Here is a 17313-nt window from a genome sequence, read left to right as displayed (position 1 = left end):
TACTGTTGGTGATAGTCACCTGTCACAAAGTCTCTGCCTTCTTTCAAATACTGCACTGTAGGAAGTATGGGGGAAAGTCCGGTAATTAAAAACAAGATTTGGGACCTAGTCTGGGCAGCAATTTTAGGCTGCAAATTATTAAGTAGTAGTTACTTGCTCCCTGGCAAAATCAGAGGCCCTCCAAGTCTTTACCCCCTCTTCTCCTGGTACTCCCCAGGAGGTAGAGTCCAGGGGCGCCCTACCACTGAGCTGCAGGCCCAGCCTTTTCACTTGTATTTCTCATTCTTAGACAGGGTCTCACTAAGTTGTCAAGTCTGGCCTCCAATTGTCATCCTCCTGCCTCAGTCTCCCCAGTAGCTGGGATCCAGATGGAGGGGAGTTCTGTATTGCAAATCAACTTGGTAGGAGGCAGTCTGTCCTGCTGGCACAGAAGCAAAGGCTATAAACAATGATCTTTTCTTTGGCAGTTTTGATTTGGGGACATTCGCCCAAGGTGACAGACACACTGGTAAGTAGTGCAGTTTGAGGTCTCCTGGGAAAGGGGCGCCCTTTTTTCGTTTAGACCCTTGAGGAAAGAGTTGAGAAGCCTTGACTTGCTGAGACCAGGAGCTCCTCTTAGGAGGCTGACCTCCCTTCCTCCACCTGCGCTGCCCGCAGGCGAGCCTCACTGTGGCCCAACAATGTGACCCAGTCCCCAAACAAGCCCGGTCCCTCAAGGCTAAAACGCAGAGTGGGCATTAGATGCGACTAGGCCCCTCTGACGGGTCCGCCTCCGGCCTGTGATGGCTGAGACCCCCGCCAGGGAGACCCCGCCCGGGGTGGCCAGAAGTGCACCCACGTGCTCGGTGACACCGACACCCACCGTGTTGCATGCAGGGAGTGGGCGCCGGCGACAGGATGCCTGCCCACGTCGCTTAGTGTGGGGACAGGGGTCAGCGGGGGCGCCCGCGTGGAGCAGAGGTCGCAGGACGGGGACAGGGCTCCTGCTCGGTGGTCTGTGGCACCCAGGCGGGGTCTTTGAGGCTGACCTTTCGGGTCGCAACGGACCACTACTGTGCGGCCCCAGGAACCGGCACCTCCCGGAGGGGAAGTCTGTTGGGAGCAAAGACGTGGCCTTTTCAAGGAAAACTCGGAATCATCACGGGAGGAATTCAAAGTCAGCCCAAACTACTGGACGATGAAGACGAGTCCACGCGTGTTGGCGTGTGTGCCTCGGCTCTGTCCAGGTGTCCCTCTTCTTCCTGCCCACGGGGAGGAGCCGCCCGCGACAGGTGCTGGGTCCAGCTGCAGCGCTGCCTGGGGTACCACCAGGCTCTCAGCGAGAGCTGCTCCCCAAGTTCCCCAGCTACCGGGACAGGTTGCGGCAGAGCCAGGCCCGAGCCCGGGGCTCCCCGCACTTCTGCGATGGCAGGATGGCACGATGGCAGGATGGCGTGATGGCACAATGGTGTGATGGCACGATGGCGGGATGGCGCGATGGCACAATGGCACCATGGCAGGAAGCCCCGGGCCTGCTCTTCCCTGCAGGCACCTTTCTGACAGAGGGGAATCTGAGTCACACAAACCTGAGGGCAAATGACAACCCGACCACTCCTATCCCAGCTCTGCATTGTCTGACAACACACTTTTTTCTACATCTTCATTTAAATTTTTCTTCTATACAGAAAATAAAACCTGACTGAGGCTATTTTGAGGAATTATGATTAGATATAAGAAGAGAGGAGATAGGCAGAATCTCTCTCACACCCCAAGGACCAGGCCCAGGGAGACAGCGATCTGTGGGTACAACCAGAAGGGGCAAGGCATAGGAAGGACTTCCACTGCGTATCTTTCTTACAACTTCAAGTTAAGTCACAAATGTGTGTATATACATATACACATATATTCAAATGTTAAATTTTTAAAATAGAAGTAAAACACAACAGTTCAGTACTGATTAAACATTTAGGAAAAAATTTTTCTTCAGGCTGAAAGACGGCATGAAGCTAAATGCTTAATATTCTGAATTCCAAGGGCAGACATTCTTGCCAAGTTCCCAGTTTCTTACCAGGAATGTGGTTCTCCAAAGTTCACATCTTGATTAGCCCAGGGATTTGTAAATATGTTACAGATCAAGGGGGATCAAACTGCACACAGAATAACGATTTTTAATCTGTTGAGGTTAGATTATTCTGGATTATGCAGGTGCACCCAATGTAATTAAGAGCTCCCCCGAGGTGGAAGAGGGAGGCAGAGGGTGCCATGTCAGAGACAGTGACACAGCATGAGGACTGGTCTGGCTATTGCTTACTCTGAGGGTGGAAGAAAGCCTCCAGCTAAGGAGCCTGGAAGCTCTGGAAGCTGGGAAGAGCAAAGAAGTGATTCCCTTACTCGTGTCCAGAAGAGAACATGGGTCCCCCAGCAACTTGGTTCCAGTCCAGGGAGACCTATTTGAGATTCTGACCTCCAGATGATAAGTGTGACAACTTATTACAGCAGCAACAGGAAATGAACACATCCACACAAACCATGAGATTCAGTCTGATGCCCGGTCCCTCTTCTGAAAGTCAAGAAGCCATCACTCATTGAAATGAGGGCCACAGATCATTAAAGCCCTAAAAATGTTCAGCCAACCTAAAAAACAACTTATGAAGGTGTAAGAAACTCTTGAACATGCGAGAATTCAGAATATGCCATCGTTCATTGAGATAATATAAACACCCAAGAGAAGTCTCAATGGCACTGGAAATAAAACTGTCAATTCTGGACAGGAGAAAACCGTGCAAAGCAGTGGCCAGCAGTGACTGGCACTCCTGAGCATACTTGAGGGCAAGTCCAGGTGAGGCTGGTGGTGATACAAACATCAAACTTGTATTTGGTTATTAGAAAGAAAGGATAAAGAATGGGCTTCGAAGGGAGGGAAGAACCATCAGGGGTGCCCTCTTCATGGGAGAAGCAAACTTCATAGTGGTTAGGAAGTATAGTGATCTCCTTCTGCCCAAAGAATGACCAAGAATGGGGAGACGGCCTCCATCCTAAGCATGCCGAGAGCTCTAATTTAGCAAGAGAAAGGGAACCACCAGCCAGCGTAAGACCCAGGTAGCATATTAGCACATACCAGGTGAAGCAAAGGAATGGAGCTGAACTGTTCCATTAAACCTAAGATTCACTTTTCATTTTGAAAAATCAGGGTGTATGTTTTCCCTGGGATCGGCCACTGAGCTACACCCCCTTTTCAAGTTTTTTGCTGAGGTTGGCCTTGAACTTGGGGGTCCTCCTGCTCATGCTTTGGAGTTGCTGGGTTACAGTGTGGCCACCATGCCCCACTGGTAAGGTCATTTTTTTTTGTCCTGGGAATTAATAAAGGGCCATGTGCATGTGAGGCAATTCTCTACCACTGAGCTACATCCCTGCCTCAAATATGTTTTCTAATAAGGGACAGGGGCTGAAAACAAGTGTATGGCATGATAGGGGACAGACAAGCTGGAGTGGCAGGAACACAGGTTAAGGAATAATCCTATACAGTGGGCACACTGTGCTGACCCCCACACTTTCTTTTCTAAGAAGCAATTTGCCTGCAGCCCTGATAGTCTTGAGTGGACAGGATATGTCACATCCCTCAACAAACTTTTAACCTTAGGAAAAATACAGGCCTGAAATAATGTCCATAAGAGGAACCCAAGCCACCCTGAAGGGGGAACCTTTTATGTCCCTTTCACAGGTCAGATTTAAAATTCAGTGAAATGAGTCTAATTTCTCCTAACTGTAAGATCTCTAAGAATGTGTGGTTAAGAACCAATTAGGACTGGGTATGATGACAACAGAGGCTCAGGAGGCTGGGGCAGGAGGACCCCAAGTTCAAAGCCAGCCTCAGCAAAAGTGAGGCACTAAGCAACTCACTGAGACCGTCTCTAAATAAAATGCAAAATAGGGGGATATGGCTCAGTGCCCCCGAGAATTCAATCCCCAGTACCCTCCACCCCTGGGTTCAATCCCTGGTAACAAAAGCAAAAAAAGAATCCAATTAGAACTGGTCAGCACAGGCCAAAGTGACCAAGAGTTGTCATGGCAGTGAGGTCTTCAAAGTCTGATGTCATGCTGTCTAGTCAAAAGTCAAGAGGTGGACCTGGGCAGGACTCTCTGGAAACTTCTCTGGGATCCCCAATAAAACTGGAGCACAGGAGGGGCACATTGTCCCTCTCCTCTCTGAGGACCTACTTTCTCCCTTGAGAGTGTCCCCTTCCCCTTTTCCTATCCCTTCTATAAACTCATGCCTGTTACTCTGAGCCACATGTCTGAAATCTGACTGGATCGAAAGAATCTGGGTCTGAAGGGGGCCTCTGCCCTACCTCAGCCTCCAGAAAGCCCAGCTTTCTGTAACAGGGAGAAGCACACCACACAGAGATAAGGCATTACAAGTAGTATACAAAATCTGAAAATAAATAGCCAAAGAATTACTCGGCCACGTAGGAGCGAACTTTCTATCTTTTATAAAAACTTTTTATTTTTATAAAAGCCCTACAGTAAACATAGTCTTGTGGCCAGTCTGCTGCAACATTCCAGTGGCGCAAAGGCGTCAAACAACAAATGGACGAGCAGGCCTGTCCAGTGAGACCTGACAGAACAGGCAGCAGCTGGACTTGGCAGAGGTGGGCACCACATAAAGATGAAAGGTGTGGCATTCGGGCTGGGGCTGGGGCTCAGTGGCAGAACGCCTGCCTCGAATGTGGAAGGCACTGGGCTCGATCCTCAGCACCACGTAAAAATTAAAATAAAGGTATTGTGTCCACCTCCAATGAAAAACATATTTTAAAAAAAGAAAGGTGTAACATGCATGTAGAGGATTAGTAACGTCCTTACAGCCCAAACAACAAAAAGCAAAAGTCTGGCAGGAATCTCAGGACCTTGTTTTTTTTTTTTAAAAAAAAAAAAAAAAGTCAATTTTAGGAAATTCTGATCCAATATATCAAGTTATATAAGAATATAGAGAATTTTATCATTAAAACCCACTGGCTTTAACAGATTTATTTCAAAAACTATATCCAAAAATGTAAAATGCATACATTTTTTGAAGTTCATGGAACATATTTAAAAACCAGCCCTATATTTAGCCATGAAAAAAGACAATCAAAGCTGACATTTTCAGGCCACACTTATCAATCATAAAAAAAATTAAATATTTTTGAAGTTATATCATTTGGAATGCTTTTGGATGCAAATTCACAAAAGACCCAACTAAAACATGGGCAGTGAAGGTTCATTTCTCGCACAGAGGCATCAGGCCGCCCCAGCCTGGGGTCTCTGGGCTCTGAGTCAGCTTCTCCAGGTCCTTTTTCCTCCTCTTGGCTCCACGACAGCTGCAGTCTCACCTTCCCACGTGAAGATGTCCAACAACGGGAAGTGCACAGGGAAGGAGTGAACTGCTCCCCAAAAGCCCCACTCACAGTGGGACACACTGGTCACTCTGAGTGGCACAGGAGGTTGGAAAATGAGAATCTGACATTTTCACATCCTAAGCAAGAGACGATGCTGCCAATAAGGTGAGCTGCCACACCTTCTGGGCAGGCAAATGACACCTGCCCAAGACAGAAGTCACAAAATACGACCCAAAACAAGCTGCCCATGGGGAAATTAAGAGACTCTCCCAAACGGACTCTTCCTGAAATAGGGACACAGAGAAATGGTGATGACCAGGAGATGACCACCTGCCCTGGCACCACTCTGTCCACCTGCTGTGCGGCCTGGGTCTCTGTAGGCTGACCAGTACCCTTGGTGTGTCTGAGCTCCCCGGCTTGTGTGCACGCAGTGCTCAGGAGGAGCATGGGACGTCTGACCCCTTGGTGTGAACGACCTGCTCGTCACCCTTTATGGTAGCTGCATGATGTACTTCCCGGGGAGTAATCCAGGAGTAATTCAGTCAGTTCTTCACCCACCCCCAAGAAAACTAAAACTTGACTCTTATTGAAATTAGTAAGCTGAGGTTAGAAAATATGATTCTGAATGTGTCAGAGATAAATATTCCCCAACCTTCCCTGCCTGATAAATAGTGGTCTAAGCACATTCCTTTATATCCACAAATGTTTCCGCAGAGCTTACAACTTCAGGTGAAAGACAAGCTCTGAGCGAAGGCCTTCCCACCCCCTTCCCCCTCAGGCCTTTCTGTAAGGTGCGGGAGCTGGCAGCTGTGGCTGGCCTGAGCTGCTGGGCTTTCCCCTGACTTCCACTGACATGGCTGCTGGCCAACACAAACTCCCTGATGATCAACAAAGGGTATGTGCCGACGGTGGGCTCTTCTGCACTCAATAAATTCGTGCGTGTTTCTCCACTCCGCAGCCTGGAGTGTTGAAGCGCAGTGGCACTTCGAGCAAGGGTCGTCCCCCATCCTTCGTGTTCCCGGGGCTTTCCCTTAGCATGAGAGGCCTGGTGCTGAACCAGCTGGGAGCAGTGACTGAAGGCCTTCCCACACTGCGTACAGTCATATGGCTTCTCGCCTGTGTGAGTCCTGTGATGGACGGTGAGGTGTGACACCCGTTTGAAGGCCCTACTACACACCTTGCACTGGTAGGGCTTCTCTCCAGTGTGGATTCTCTGATGTTGCCTAAGCTGGGAGCTCACTCTAAAGGCCTTCCCACACACCTTACATTCATAGGGCTTCTCCCCCGTATGAATTCTCTGATGGCGAATGAGAGTTGATCCCTGATTAAAGGCTTTCCCACATTCCTTACATTCGTAGAGTTTCTTGCCAGTATGAACAGTCTGATGCTGAATCAACTGAGACCGATGGCTGAAAGTCTTCCCACACTCCTTACATGCATAGGGTTTTTCCCCAGTATGAGTCCTGTAATGCACTTTGAGATGTGAGATCCGATTGAAGGCCTTGCCACACTCCTTACACTGGTAGGGTTTCTCACCAGTGTGAATCCGTTGGTGTTCAATCAACTGCGAGCTCCGACTGAAGGCCTTCGCACAGTCCCTACATTCATAGGGTTTCTCCCCAGTATGAACTCTCTGGTGCTGTATGAAATTGGACCCAGAATTGAAGGCTTTTCCACATTGCTTACATTCATAGGGTTTCTTGCCAGAATGAATATTCTCATGCTGAATGAGTCGTGAGCCATATTTAAAGGCCTTCCCACATTCCTTACATTTATAGGGTTTCTCGTTAGAATGAATTCCTGGATGATTAATAAGGAATTCCTCCTGCCAGAAGTCATTTCTACACTTATTATATCCATGTGGCTTTCCTCCAGTGTGAATGTTCTGGTAAAAAATGAGGGATGTCTGCGGGTTCAAAGCAGGTATTTTTTCATGACTGATTAACATTCGTCTGAAGTGCCTGTCTGGACCTCCTGGTTGTCTGTCAAACTGAGTTTTGCAATCCCAGTCGCCAGGCAAACCTGAGCACCTGAGACCATAACTTGCAAGTCTTTCCATTATCTCCCACCGGGGCGACTTGACTTCATGAACATGCTGCTCTGGAGGTGACACTTTGGTATCATATCTGGATTTCAAGACTAAAAAAGAAACAAACAGTTATGTTTTATTTTTCTTTTCTAGAAGGAAATTTAGTAAAAACTGGAAAGTTTAGGCTCAAAATAATACTTATAAGCTCTTGAGTGTGGCTAAGCAATTAAAAGGTAGCCAAGTAGAACAGAGAAAGAAAAACAAATACCATAAACGAAATGAGGGTGGTAATCAGAGAGATGATAAGAGTAGTTCTAAACATGTTAGTGTATATCTCAACCACCTCTGAATCACTTTTTTTAACAAATAGTCTTTATGGCTGGGTGTGGTGGCCTGCACCTATAATTCCAAAGGCTTGGAAGGCTGAGGTAGGAGGATTGTAAGTTCGATGCCAGCCTCAGCAACTTACCAAGACACCCTTTAAATATAAAAAATAAATAAAAAGGACTGGGGATGCAGCTTAAAGGAGCATCCTGGATTCAAGGTTCAAGCCCCAGTACCAGCAAAGAAAAGGAAGCTTCCATGAGACACTAGAAGAGACAGATATGATCTGACATGACCCGGAGTGACCCAGAAATGGCTGTTGCCTGGAGCATGAAGGAGCATGTGGGAGGAGCATGAGAGCCCAGGGGGCCTTCAGGTCATGCCAACGTCCTGCCTTGACTGTGTGATGGTCACACTCATTAATGTCACACTCAAAACAGCTACATTTGTTGAATATAGATCATCCTCAGTATTTTTCAAAATCATGGAGATTTCACAAGATATAAAAAGTTCAAAGTGGCGACAGTTGCACAGTGGTGGATATGATCACCACTGAATTGTGTATTGATGGTTGTCATGGTAATTTTTGTTATATGTATTTTATCACAATTTCAAAAAGTAAGACTAAGTGGGGCTCGCCCTGTCCTGCCTCGGCACCCAGAGGCCGTGCTGACGGGCTGCTGCGGCTTCCGTGGTGTTTTCTGTCACTGAAGTTTGGCTGACCACCACGACAAAGCCACCAACTGAGCAGCCTCTCCTGGACCTTTCCACTGCCTACGGTGACTTAGGAACAAGAAGCGCCCTGTTTTAAGATGATCAGGCACAACTGATGAAGGGTGGGTCCCTTCCAGAACTACATATTTTGCTGCTTATTCAAATTACAAGCAAAAAGTGAATGGTGTATTAGATCCAGAGTTCACAGGCCCGAGATTTCAGTTGAGGTGGTTACTATTACAGCTACCAACCTCATTTGGCTAAAAAAGACTCACTGTCAGGAGAACCACAGGGGAAAGCAGATGGGTGCTTTTGTACAGGCCATGAAGCGTTCTCAGCATATGGCCTGGGAGGACTTCACGGGTACGTGTTTGCCTCTTATGGTGGCATATCGGTTTTGCTCATTTTGTTGTTAAAGTATTAAGCAAAAACTATTGGAATATAAAGGTTGCTTCTACAGCAGAAGGTGAGGAAGACTGTGAAAGATCATGAGGTTTTGTGATGATGATGTGGCTGCTGTCACTTCGAGACCTTGTGCTACAACCACAGTACATCCACACAACTCCATGAAGAGACAGTGCAACGAGGCAGGGGAAAGACACACTTCCAGGCTCCAGCTGTGCAGGAGAAAAGTCGAGTCTCTACTGCGGCCAGGAATGCATCTGGAGAGACAGATTCCAAATAGTCACTCAGGATGTCCCCCTGTACGGCCCTATTCAGTGGTGAGGACATTCCACCAAAGAAAGGAAGAAAGGAAAGGGCACCAAAGGATGGCAGCAGACCACAGAAGTAAAGCTGGCCAGTGGACAGAGGAAAACGGTGTGGGATAGCCAGCTATGCCCCATGGCCACTGTTGGAGGAGCAAAGTCACAGAACCTTACTGCTTTTTTTTAACTATGTGGGAAAAAACATTGACTACTTCTAAGGAAAAGCCTTTAAAAACACACCTTTCTCTGTGTGCCAATCTATCACATCTGCCTTAAATGGTCAGATTTTATCGATCAATGGCAGAGTGTAGTGTTGACTCCATGAGCATTTTCCCAGTCTTCTAAATATAAACACCTCTGATTATATTACTATCCAAAGAAAGTACTATCATCCTGATTTCTAACCTCTGTGTCTACTTAACTCCTTGTGAATGTGAAACAGCAACAATATAGTGAGGTCTTATCCCGGGGCTCAGAAGGCTGAGGCAGGAAGCTCTGAGCTCAGAATCAGCCTCAGCAACTCAGCAAGGCCTATGCACTCGGTGAGATCCTGTGTCTAAATAAAATATAAATACAAAAAAGGGGGGGGGCTGTGGCTCAGTGGTTAAGCACCCCTGTGTTCAATCCCCAGTACCCCACCCTCCAAAAAAGTGAGTTCTCCTATGTTTTCATCTTTCCTGATGAGATCTGGAACAGCACAGGGAGCTATTTGGGCATTAGTACTCACTGTTTTGAACAACCAATGAAAAAATATCTAAAAATCTTATGAACAGTCAGCAATACAATATTTTGGTTTTCACTTCTAACAAGTACTTGAGTTTTGCATAATTAAACATTTCAATTTTGAGTACATCAAATTCAAATGGTGATAAGTAAAGACAAACGATTAATTGTTGGGGATAACAGTGAAGTGTTGACTCTTAGTTATATTAGTACACACTGTGCTGGCACCTTCTCCAGGCTTGTGACAAGTGAAGACAGCTAGAAGGCAACTGTCTTTGGTGGTTTATTCATGATGAACCTGGACTGTCAACTATTTGTCACACCCAGCACCATGGTTTGGACATGGTCCCCATGAGATGGCAGTGAGGTGGTGGGACCTCTAAGAGGAGGGCCCAACGGGAGGTGATTAGAACACAGAACACCACCCTCCGAAGGGGCTAACGGCTGACACCTGGCTCCCGGGAGCAGTGTGGGCCTCATGTCAATAGACCAGTTCCGAGAGGGAGCCGCTTTATGTGAGGCCACCATATATGCTTGGCCCTTCTTCATGTAGCCGTTTCACTTTTCTACCATGCTATGATCCAAAGCCAGGAGGACCTCACCAGACACCAGCACAATGATGCTGGGACCTTTTAGTCACCATGAGCCACATAAACCTATTTTATTTATAAGTGAGCCAGCTTCGTGTATTTTGTTATAACAAAACAAAATGGATCAAGACCTAAGCATCATGTAGTAGTAGCTGCTGAAAGACCTACTTAACAGAGTAGCAGATGGACTTGTGAGTCCCCTGGCTCACAGGAGACACTTCCCTCAATTTCAAAGTCCAAATCTGAGGACTACGGACACTTTGATTTCAGGCCCCTGAGCATGTGAGGCAAGTGGTCTACCACTGAGTCACATCTCCAGTCCACAGCCAGTGCTTTTAAATGCATCTGAGCAAGCTGTGCCACCAAAGCTTTGCCTTACCAACACGCGTGAGCCATAGAACTGACTCTACTAGAGGAGGCACACCAACAGGAGATCTGGAACGCTGAGACCAGGCCAGACTAAGGTTATTTACCTGCCTTTTGTCTTGTAAAAAATGCTAACAACTTTATGGAGCAACTTGATTACATCAGAAAGAGCAGTTTGGACTGTTAAAAAAATGAACAGCAGCCAGGTGCAGTGGCACACACCTATGATCCCAGCTGTTCTGGAGGCTGAGGCAGGAAGATCCCAAGTTTGAGGACAGCCATGACAGTGTATTGAGGCCCTGAGCAACCTACAGAGACCCTGTCTTAAAAAACAAATACAAACAAAAAAAACACTAGACAGCTATTTCGTTATTTTTAGATTTATTTTAAATTACAGATTGTTGCTATCACTAGATGAGCACTTCTTTGTTGAAAATATATTAGTTTAGCTTTTTCCTCCTCCATTATTGGCCCTGACTCTAACATTCCTAAAAATACACATATTTCTGAATGATTTAAATTAGGATACTTAATATAGCAAAATATTTAAAACAAGGTTCCAACATTCTGCCCACTCAAATCTCTTCTCCATCATGCCTTCGTATTTCTTGTTAATCTAAACGTGTTTTTTGTGACTTTAGGAACCATGAGCTGGGTGCAGTAGAGCATGCCTGTAATCCCATCTGCTCAGGAGGCTGAGACAGGAGGGTCGTGAATTCAAAGCAAAAGCGAGGTGCTAAGCAACTGAGACCCTGTCTCTAAATAAAATATAAAATAGGGGGTTGGGGCTATGGTTCAGCGGTAGCGCACTTGCCTGGCATACATGAGGCACTGGGTTTGGTTCTCAGCACTGCATGTAAATAAATAAGATAAAGGTCTATCCACAACTAAAAAAATATATTAAAAAAAAAAACAGGGCTGGGGTTGTGGCTCAGTGGTAGAGTGCTCGCCTAGCATATGCGAGGCCCTGGGTTCGATCCTCAGTACCACATAAAAATAAGTAAACAAAATAAAGGTATTGTGTACAACTAAAAAATAAATATTAAAAAAATACAAAATTGGGCTGTGGATGTGGCTGAGTGGCTGAGGGCCCCTGAGTTCAATTCCTGGTACCAGCAAAAAGAAACATGAGGGGCTGGGGTTATAGCTCAGTGGCAGAGTACTTACCAGGCACGTGTGAGGCACTGGGTTCAATCCTCAGCACCACATTAAAAATTAATAAAGGTATTATGTCCACCTACAAGTACAAATATTGAAAAGCTAAAGAAAAAAAAAACACAAGGTGAACACAGTGGTGCACACCTGTAATCCCAGAGACTTGGGAGGCTGAGGCAGAAGGACTGCAAGTTCAAGCCAGCCTCAGCAACTTAGTGGGGTCCTAAGCAACTGAATAAGAGCCCATCTCAAAATAAAAAACAAAAGGGTTGGGGATGTGTTTCAGTGCTAAAGTACCACACAAAAAAACAAACAACTTGTGAGGAACATGCTACCTACACATTCTCAGGTGGTTCCCACACATCATGGCTTGGATCCTCCACATGGGCAAGACCTCTGGCAGTCCCTGGCTCACACCAAGATGCACCTTCCTCTCCCATGCTCCATGCCTCGCTCGACTCCAGCCACCCTGGCCATCTGTCTCAGAGGCACCAAGGGCCTCCCTGACTCAGCTTTCACACACATAGCTGATGTTTACCAAGGGCCATCAAAGGCCTGCGTCTCAGCTAAAATGCCTCCTCCTTGGACCAGCTGCCCTGCTGTGCGGCCCAGATGACCTTTTCTTTTTTCTGTTTGTGCATGTGCTTGCGTGCGTGTGTTCATGTCTATTTCTTCTGGCAGTTAAGCTCCACGAAGGCAGGGACACGGTGTGGCCCCCTCACCAGTACACACTGTGGTGCATGACACAAGCTCAAAAATACTTGTTGACTGTTCTCCAAAATTTAAATAAAGAGCTGACTTTTCCTTTAGAAAAGTGGTTAAAGGACATACATCTCTTTCCAAAAAGAAAATACTTTCCTTAGGAAGCGTAACGTTTGTATTCACTCAATTGCTAAATACAAGACGATAAATAAATGTTTCAGGAAGGAAAGATCAAGGACCTGTATGCAAGACCTGACCTCTGAATCTGGCAACTTGAAGGGAAGACTTTCTAATGCCAAGGGCCACCTCCTTGATGCAGATCTGCCCTCTCTCCACTGATGCCTCACTCACCTGTACACAGGCTTCCTGACACCACCCTCTCCTCCATCCAGGGCTCTTTGCCTTGTTCCAGGAAGGAGATCACATCAGGTTTGGATATGGCAAGACCTGGCAAAGAGAAGAAAAAGACCACGCAGTTATAGTGGAGATGGGACGGCCAGAACTCAGACTCAGGGCTGGGTCATTGCACAGGAGAGGCAGTGGCAAAAAGAAAGCTAGAAGACGACTTAGTGATTACTTGAAATCGATTCAGCTAGTGGGATGCCCTTTAGTCACTCCCCAAATGACCAACACTCACAGAACTGACTGACACCAGAAACCGACCAGGAGGGGACAGAAACGCCCTAGAGTAAGATCCAAGCTGACAGACCGTGTCAGGAGCCACCCATGAGTTGCATGTGGGTCACCATGCGTGGAAGCCTAGAGGATAGAGACATCTGGTGTCTGGGAATGACCAATGGACATTTTCTCTGGTCAGCTGCTCAGGGTCAATGTGAATCTCTAGCCCACTCTGCTGTGGCCCACATAGTACCTGAGATGGGTGTGACCTGCCAGATGTCAATCAACCTCCTGACAACAAGACATTAAGAAGCAAGACTCTGCCCCTGAGACCTTACCCCTGCCTTTGATGGACCCCCTTAAATAAACCACCAGATCCATCTTTTCTTTGTCTAGTTCCAGAACCCACGTGGACTAGATCAGGAGCTTCGCATTTCGTGAATACATTTCTGAGTATCTGTGTTTTATTATTCACTAATAATTTGAGATTTTAAGTTTTAGGGTGGCTTAGATTCTCCTGGGTAGGAAGAACCCTCCAATGAGACACTGGCCGTGGACCCTTGATAAGACCAGATCACCTTACCCAGTGAGACCAGGTTGCGGTAAGTCTCCAACATCACATCTCTGTACAAATCCCTCTGAGCAGGCTCCAGCCATTCCCATTCTTCTTGTGAGAAGACTATAGCCACATCCCTGAAAAATTCTGACCCCTGGAACAAGAGGAATAAATGATACATGTATATTTCAAGATGTTTTCACAGTGGGATGAGAAAAACTGGAAGTCTTTGCAGGAAGGGGTTGTTCTGGTGAATGAAAAAGCTGGGGCAGGGACAGAGGAAGTGGGCAAGACTAAAACAGCAAGCCAAAGCTCTTGTGCAAGTCTGGGATGAAAATGAAAAAGCCAAATGGAGTTTTCTTTATTCTGTGCAATAGTGTGCTAAAATAGGCTGCCCGCTCTGCTTGACACCATTAAGGTAAGACCTATAGTTTTTACCTTGATGGGACAACAAAAAAAGATACCTGATGGGCTTTCACCTAAATATTGTTCAAAAATTTTTATAAAAATGTTTTTATCTAAAAACAGGATGTTCATCTACATCAAGAATTTCTCAGAAACCTAAATTCATCATATCAGAATATATCGTGAGCATTTTCTTCATGAGAAAAACAACGAACACAAAGATGACTGTTAATGACTATCCAATTTTCTTAAAGTGAGAAGAATGGCACGCTCAGTTACTGTGGACCCAGAACTGATCACAAATCTCGAAGCTCTTATGTGATCTGACCACCCACCAGGCTGACAGTCTACACTTGCTTTCAGCCACATCCTTAGTTCTGCGCTTCTCTCTCTTATTGAAGAACGACCCAGAATCAAATGCTCTGTGCAGCCTCAAATTAGATCTTCACTCTGGCATTCAATCTCAGATTCTCAGCTAAGCCTCAATTATTTCTTCCAAAGAAGGACACTACATACACACTCACATGGAGACCAACCTGCACCAGCTCCATGCTTTTCTACATCCCCAAATGTCATTTCCATTCTTTTCACCTCAGTTCTGACAAAGGGTGCTCTCATTTCATAAACCAAAGTGTATTTTTGCTCCATCTGTCCTCCTAGCCGAAGGCTGAACTGTCAGGACACATGTGATGCTATGCAGAATGGACCCATGGGCATTTGTGAGGGCAAGCAATAGGACAGGAATTAGCTGTCTGGGCCTTTCAGTCCCTAAAATGGAGACCTCTGAGAACTAAACTAACTAATGGAACCCAGATGGGCAGTTTCAGGATAAGGAAAACAAATATTTACATGATTTTAAAACTCACGAGGGACATGACTTTTAGAATTTCACAAGGTGGTAGGTCCTCCTCCAGGTTCCTCTCTTGAGGAAGTGCAGTCTCCTGAGATGGTGGAGCTGGGGGAAGTAAAGAACAGAGGGTAGGCTTGCTTCACAGCTCCCAGAAGAGGAGGTTACAAGCCCTAACCTGCTTGTCCCCAACCACCCTCAAAACAGAGTGAGGACAAACTGGCTGTCACTCAACCCAGCCAAGGAGGCAGGAATCAAGGGTCCTCTCTCTGATTTCCCTTAAATACCCAGAGGTTCTGCCTTGTTGCCGACACACATCTAACACAAGGATGCTCACACTTATTCCAGTGACTGAGACCCACATTGTACCTCAAGTACAAGGAAAATTCCTCTTAGGTAGAGTAATATAGAGGGTTTGTATAATAATATGCATAGCTCCAGCCCAAAATAAAGTTTCCCCAGGATTATGCCATTTCATTCTCTCATGCATCAAATTTAACATCTTCAAAAGTCTACCTGTGGCTTGAGAGGCCGAGGCAGGAGGACTGCAAGTTCAAGGCCAGACTCAGTAACTTAGGGAGGCCCTAAGCAACTGAGTGAGACCCTATTTCAAAATAAAAACATAAGAAGGGTAAGATGCCCCCTGTTCCATCCCCAGTACAAAAAAAGCCTACCTGGCTCTTTGCCCAACTTCCACAATCAAAAAGCCTGCAGTTCAATAGGCTTTGTGGACAGCACTTTAGGGTCTACCTCGAGTCAAGAAACGGGAGTGGAGAGGCAGATAAATTAAATGGCGCAAGCCCAGGGCTCCATATCAAGACATAAATGTGGCCCTCCATAGACACAAAGTAGTGTGCACATTTGCACACCAAGCTCTGCAGAAGAATACGCAGCACATAAGGAGTCAGGGCTACAAGTAGGCCAGTGGCTGAATCATTTTTGGCACAACCAAAATAATGTTGGACATCACGCACAAGATATCCAACTCGGGATCCTCTGCACGATGTGGGAAATGCAGCAACAAGAAGTCAAGCCACGCAAACGCTCACGGGCTCAGCGCCCGCAGAACACCCTCGGCCTCTCTGACCCTCTCGAGGTCAGCACCGAGGTCAGCACCGAGCAGAGCTCCGCACAGGCGCGGCAGTGCCGCCGGAGGCGGGCGTCGTGCGGGCACGGAGGCAGCAAGCGCCCTGCTGCCGACGCCCGCCCGGGCCGCCTGCGCGTCGCGCGTCGCCTCCCCACGAGGGAGCCACCGCGACCCCTGACGCGTTGCCCGTGCAGCCTCGGCTCCCACGGCGGGGCGCCCAGGGCTTCGGGGTCTTGAAACTCTCGGGAGGCCCCCACGAAGCAAGTGCTCGTCCGGGTTAAACACACGCTGCGCAAGACGCGCGCGCTCGCGGAAGAAGTGGCGCGTCACTCCCTCACCTGCCGCCTGGGGAGCAGGCGCCCCGCCTCTCACGGCGCGTCCCGCGGCGCCGACCGGAAGCTAGGCGATGCGCACGCGCGGGCGCCGCGGCCCCTTCCGGGGAACGCGATCTCGGCGTGGCGAGGCGGATCTCGCGGCGTTTCGAGAGGAGCGACGTGCGGGGACGTGCGTGCGCGCGGGCTCCTGCTCGGGAGGCATCGTGCGCTGCCCCCCGCGCGTGCAAAGTGGTGCGAGGGAACGGAGGGAGCCCTGCGGGACCTGCCTGCCCCAGACTTGATCTCAAAGGGTTACTGAGTTTCCCATCCCCTGGCTACGGAAAGGCTCACCCTCCCATTTTATGGGAAACTACGGGCCGCAAGTGACCAGACCACCGCGACGCCAAGCACAGCTGTGCCTCCTATGAGCAGGGGTGGCCTGCAGAGGCCCGCCTCTCCGTTCCTGCCCACACGTTGTCCTCGAATCCTCGTGCTGGGCAGGAAGGTGCCACCGTGGTTTAGATGTGTCCTGCCCCACTGACCGAAGACGGGACTTTCAAGCTCTAGTGGACCGGATATATATCTTCTTTGGGGAAAAGGCGGCTCACATCCGTTGTTCACTTGGAAATTGTGCTATTTCTGTTTTTATTAGCAAGGTGTGTCTTTGCAAATGCTGGATTCAAATCCTTATCAGATACCTCAACAGATTTGACAGTACAAAAAACGATCGGGCCCAGCGCAGTTGTGCGTGGCTGTAATTTCAGCAACTGAGGAGGCTCAGGCTGGAGGAACATTGAGGCTAGCCTCGGAAACCTGGCCAGG

At 47.6% G+C, this 17313-nt stretch overlaps 1 protein-coding gene across 12 annotated transcripts in view; it reads right to left on the bottom strand.

Moving 5' to 3' along the window:
- Window positions 1-4446: 4446 nt before the first annotated feature.
- LOC101975576 (uncharacterized) overlaps window positions 4447-17313 on the bottom strand; it is a 49952-nt gene continuing 37085 nt past the window's right edge. For 2 of the 12 annotated variants that reach the window (XM_078036139.1, XM_040280089.2), the window contains 4 exons: window positions 15110-15198; window positions 13866-13992; window positions 13016-13111; window positions 4447-7493 (listed from right to left, as the gene is read on the bottom strand). In XM_078036139.1, coding sequence (XP_077892265.1) covers window positions 6031-7493; window positions 13016-13111; window positions 13866-13992; window positions 15110-15118 — 1695 coding nt within the window. In that variant the 5' untranslated portion in view covers window positions 15119-15198 and the 3' untranslated portion in view covers window positions 4447-6030. The other 10 variants (XM_021720963.3, XM_021720961.3, XM_078036138.1 and 7 more) reach the window with 10 other exon arrangements.

The sequence above is a fragment of the Ictidomys tridecemlineatus genome, unplaced genomic scaffold (genome assembly GCF_052094955.1).
Source record: "Ictidomys tridecemlineatus isolate mIctTri1 unplaced genomic scaffold, mIctTri1.hap1 Scaffold_1958, whole genome shotgun sequence".
Lineage (NCBI taxonomy): Eukaryota > Metazoa > Chordata > Mammalia > Rodentia > Sciuridae > Ictidomys > Ictidomys tridecemlineatus.
Note: the sequence above shows the minus strand (reverse complement) of the source record. Positions and strands in the feature narration are given on the sequence as shown.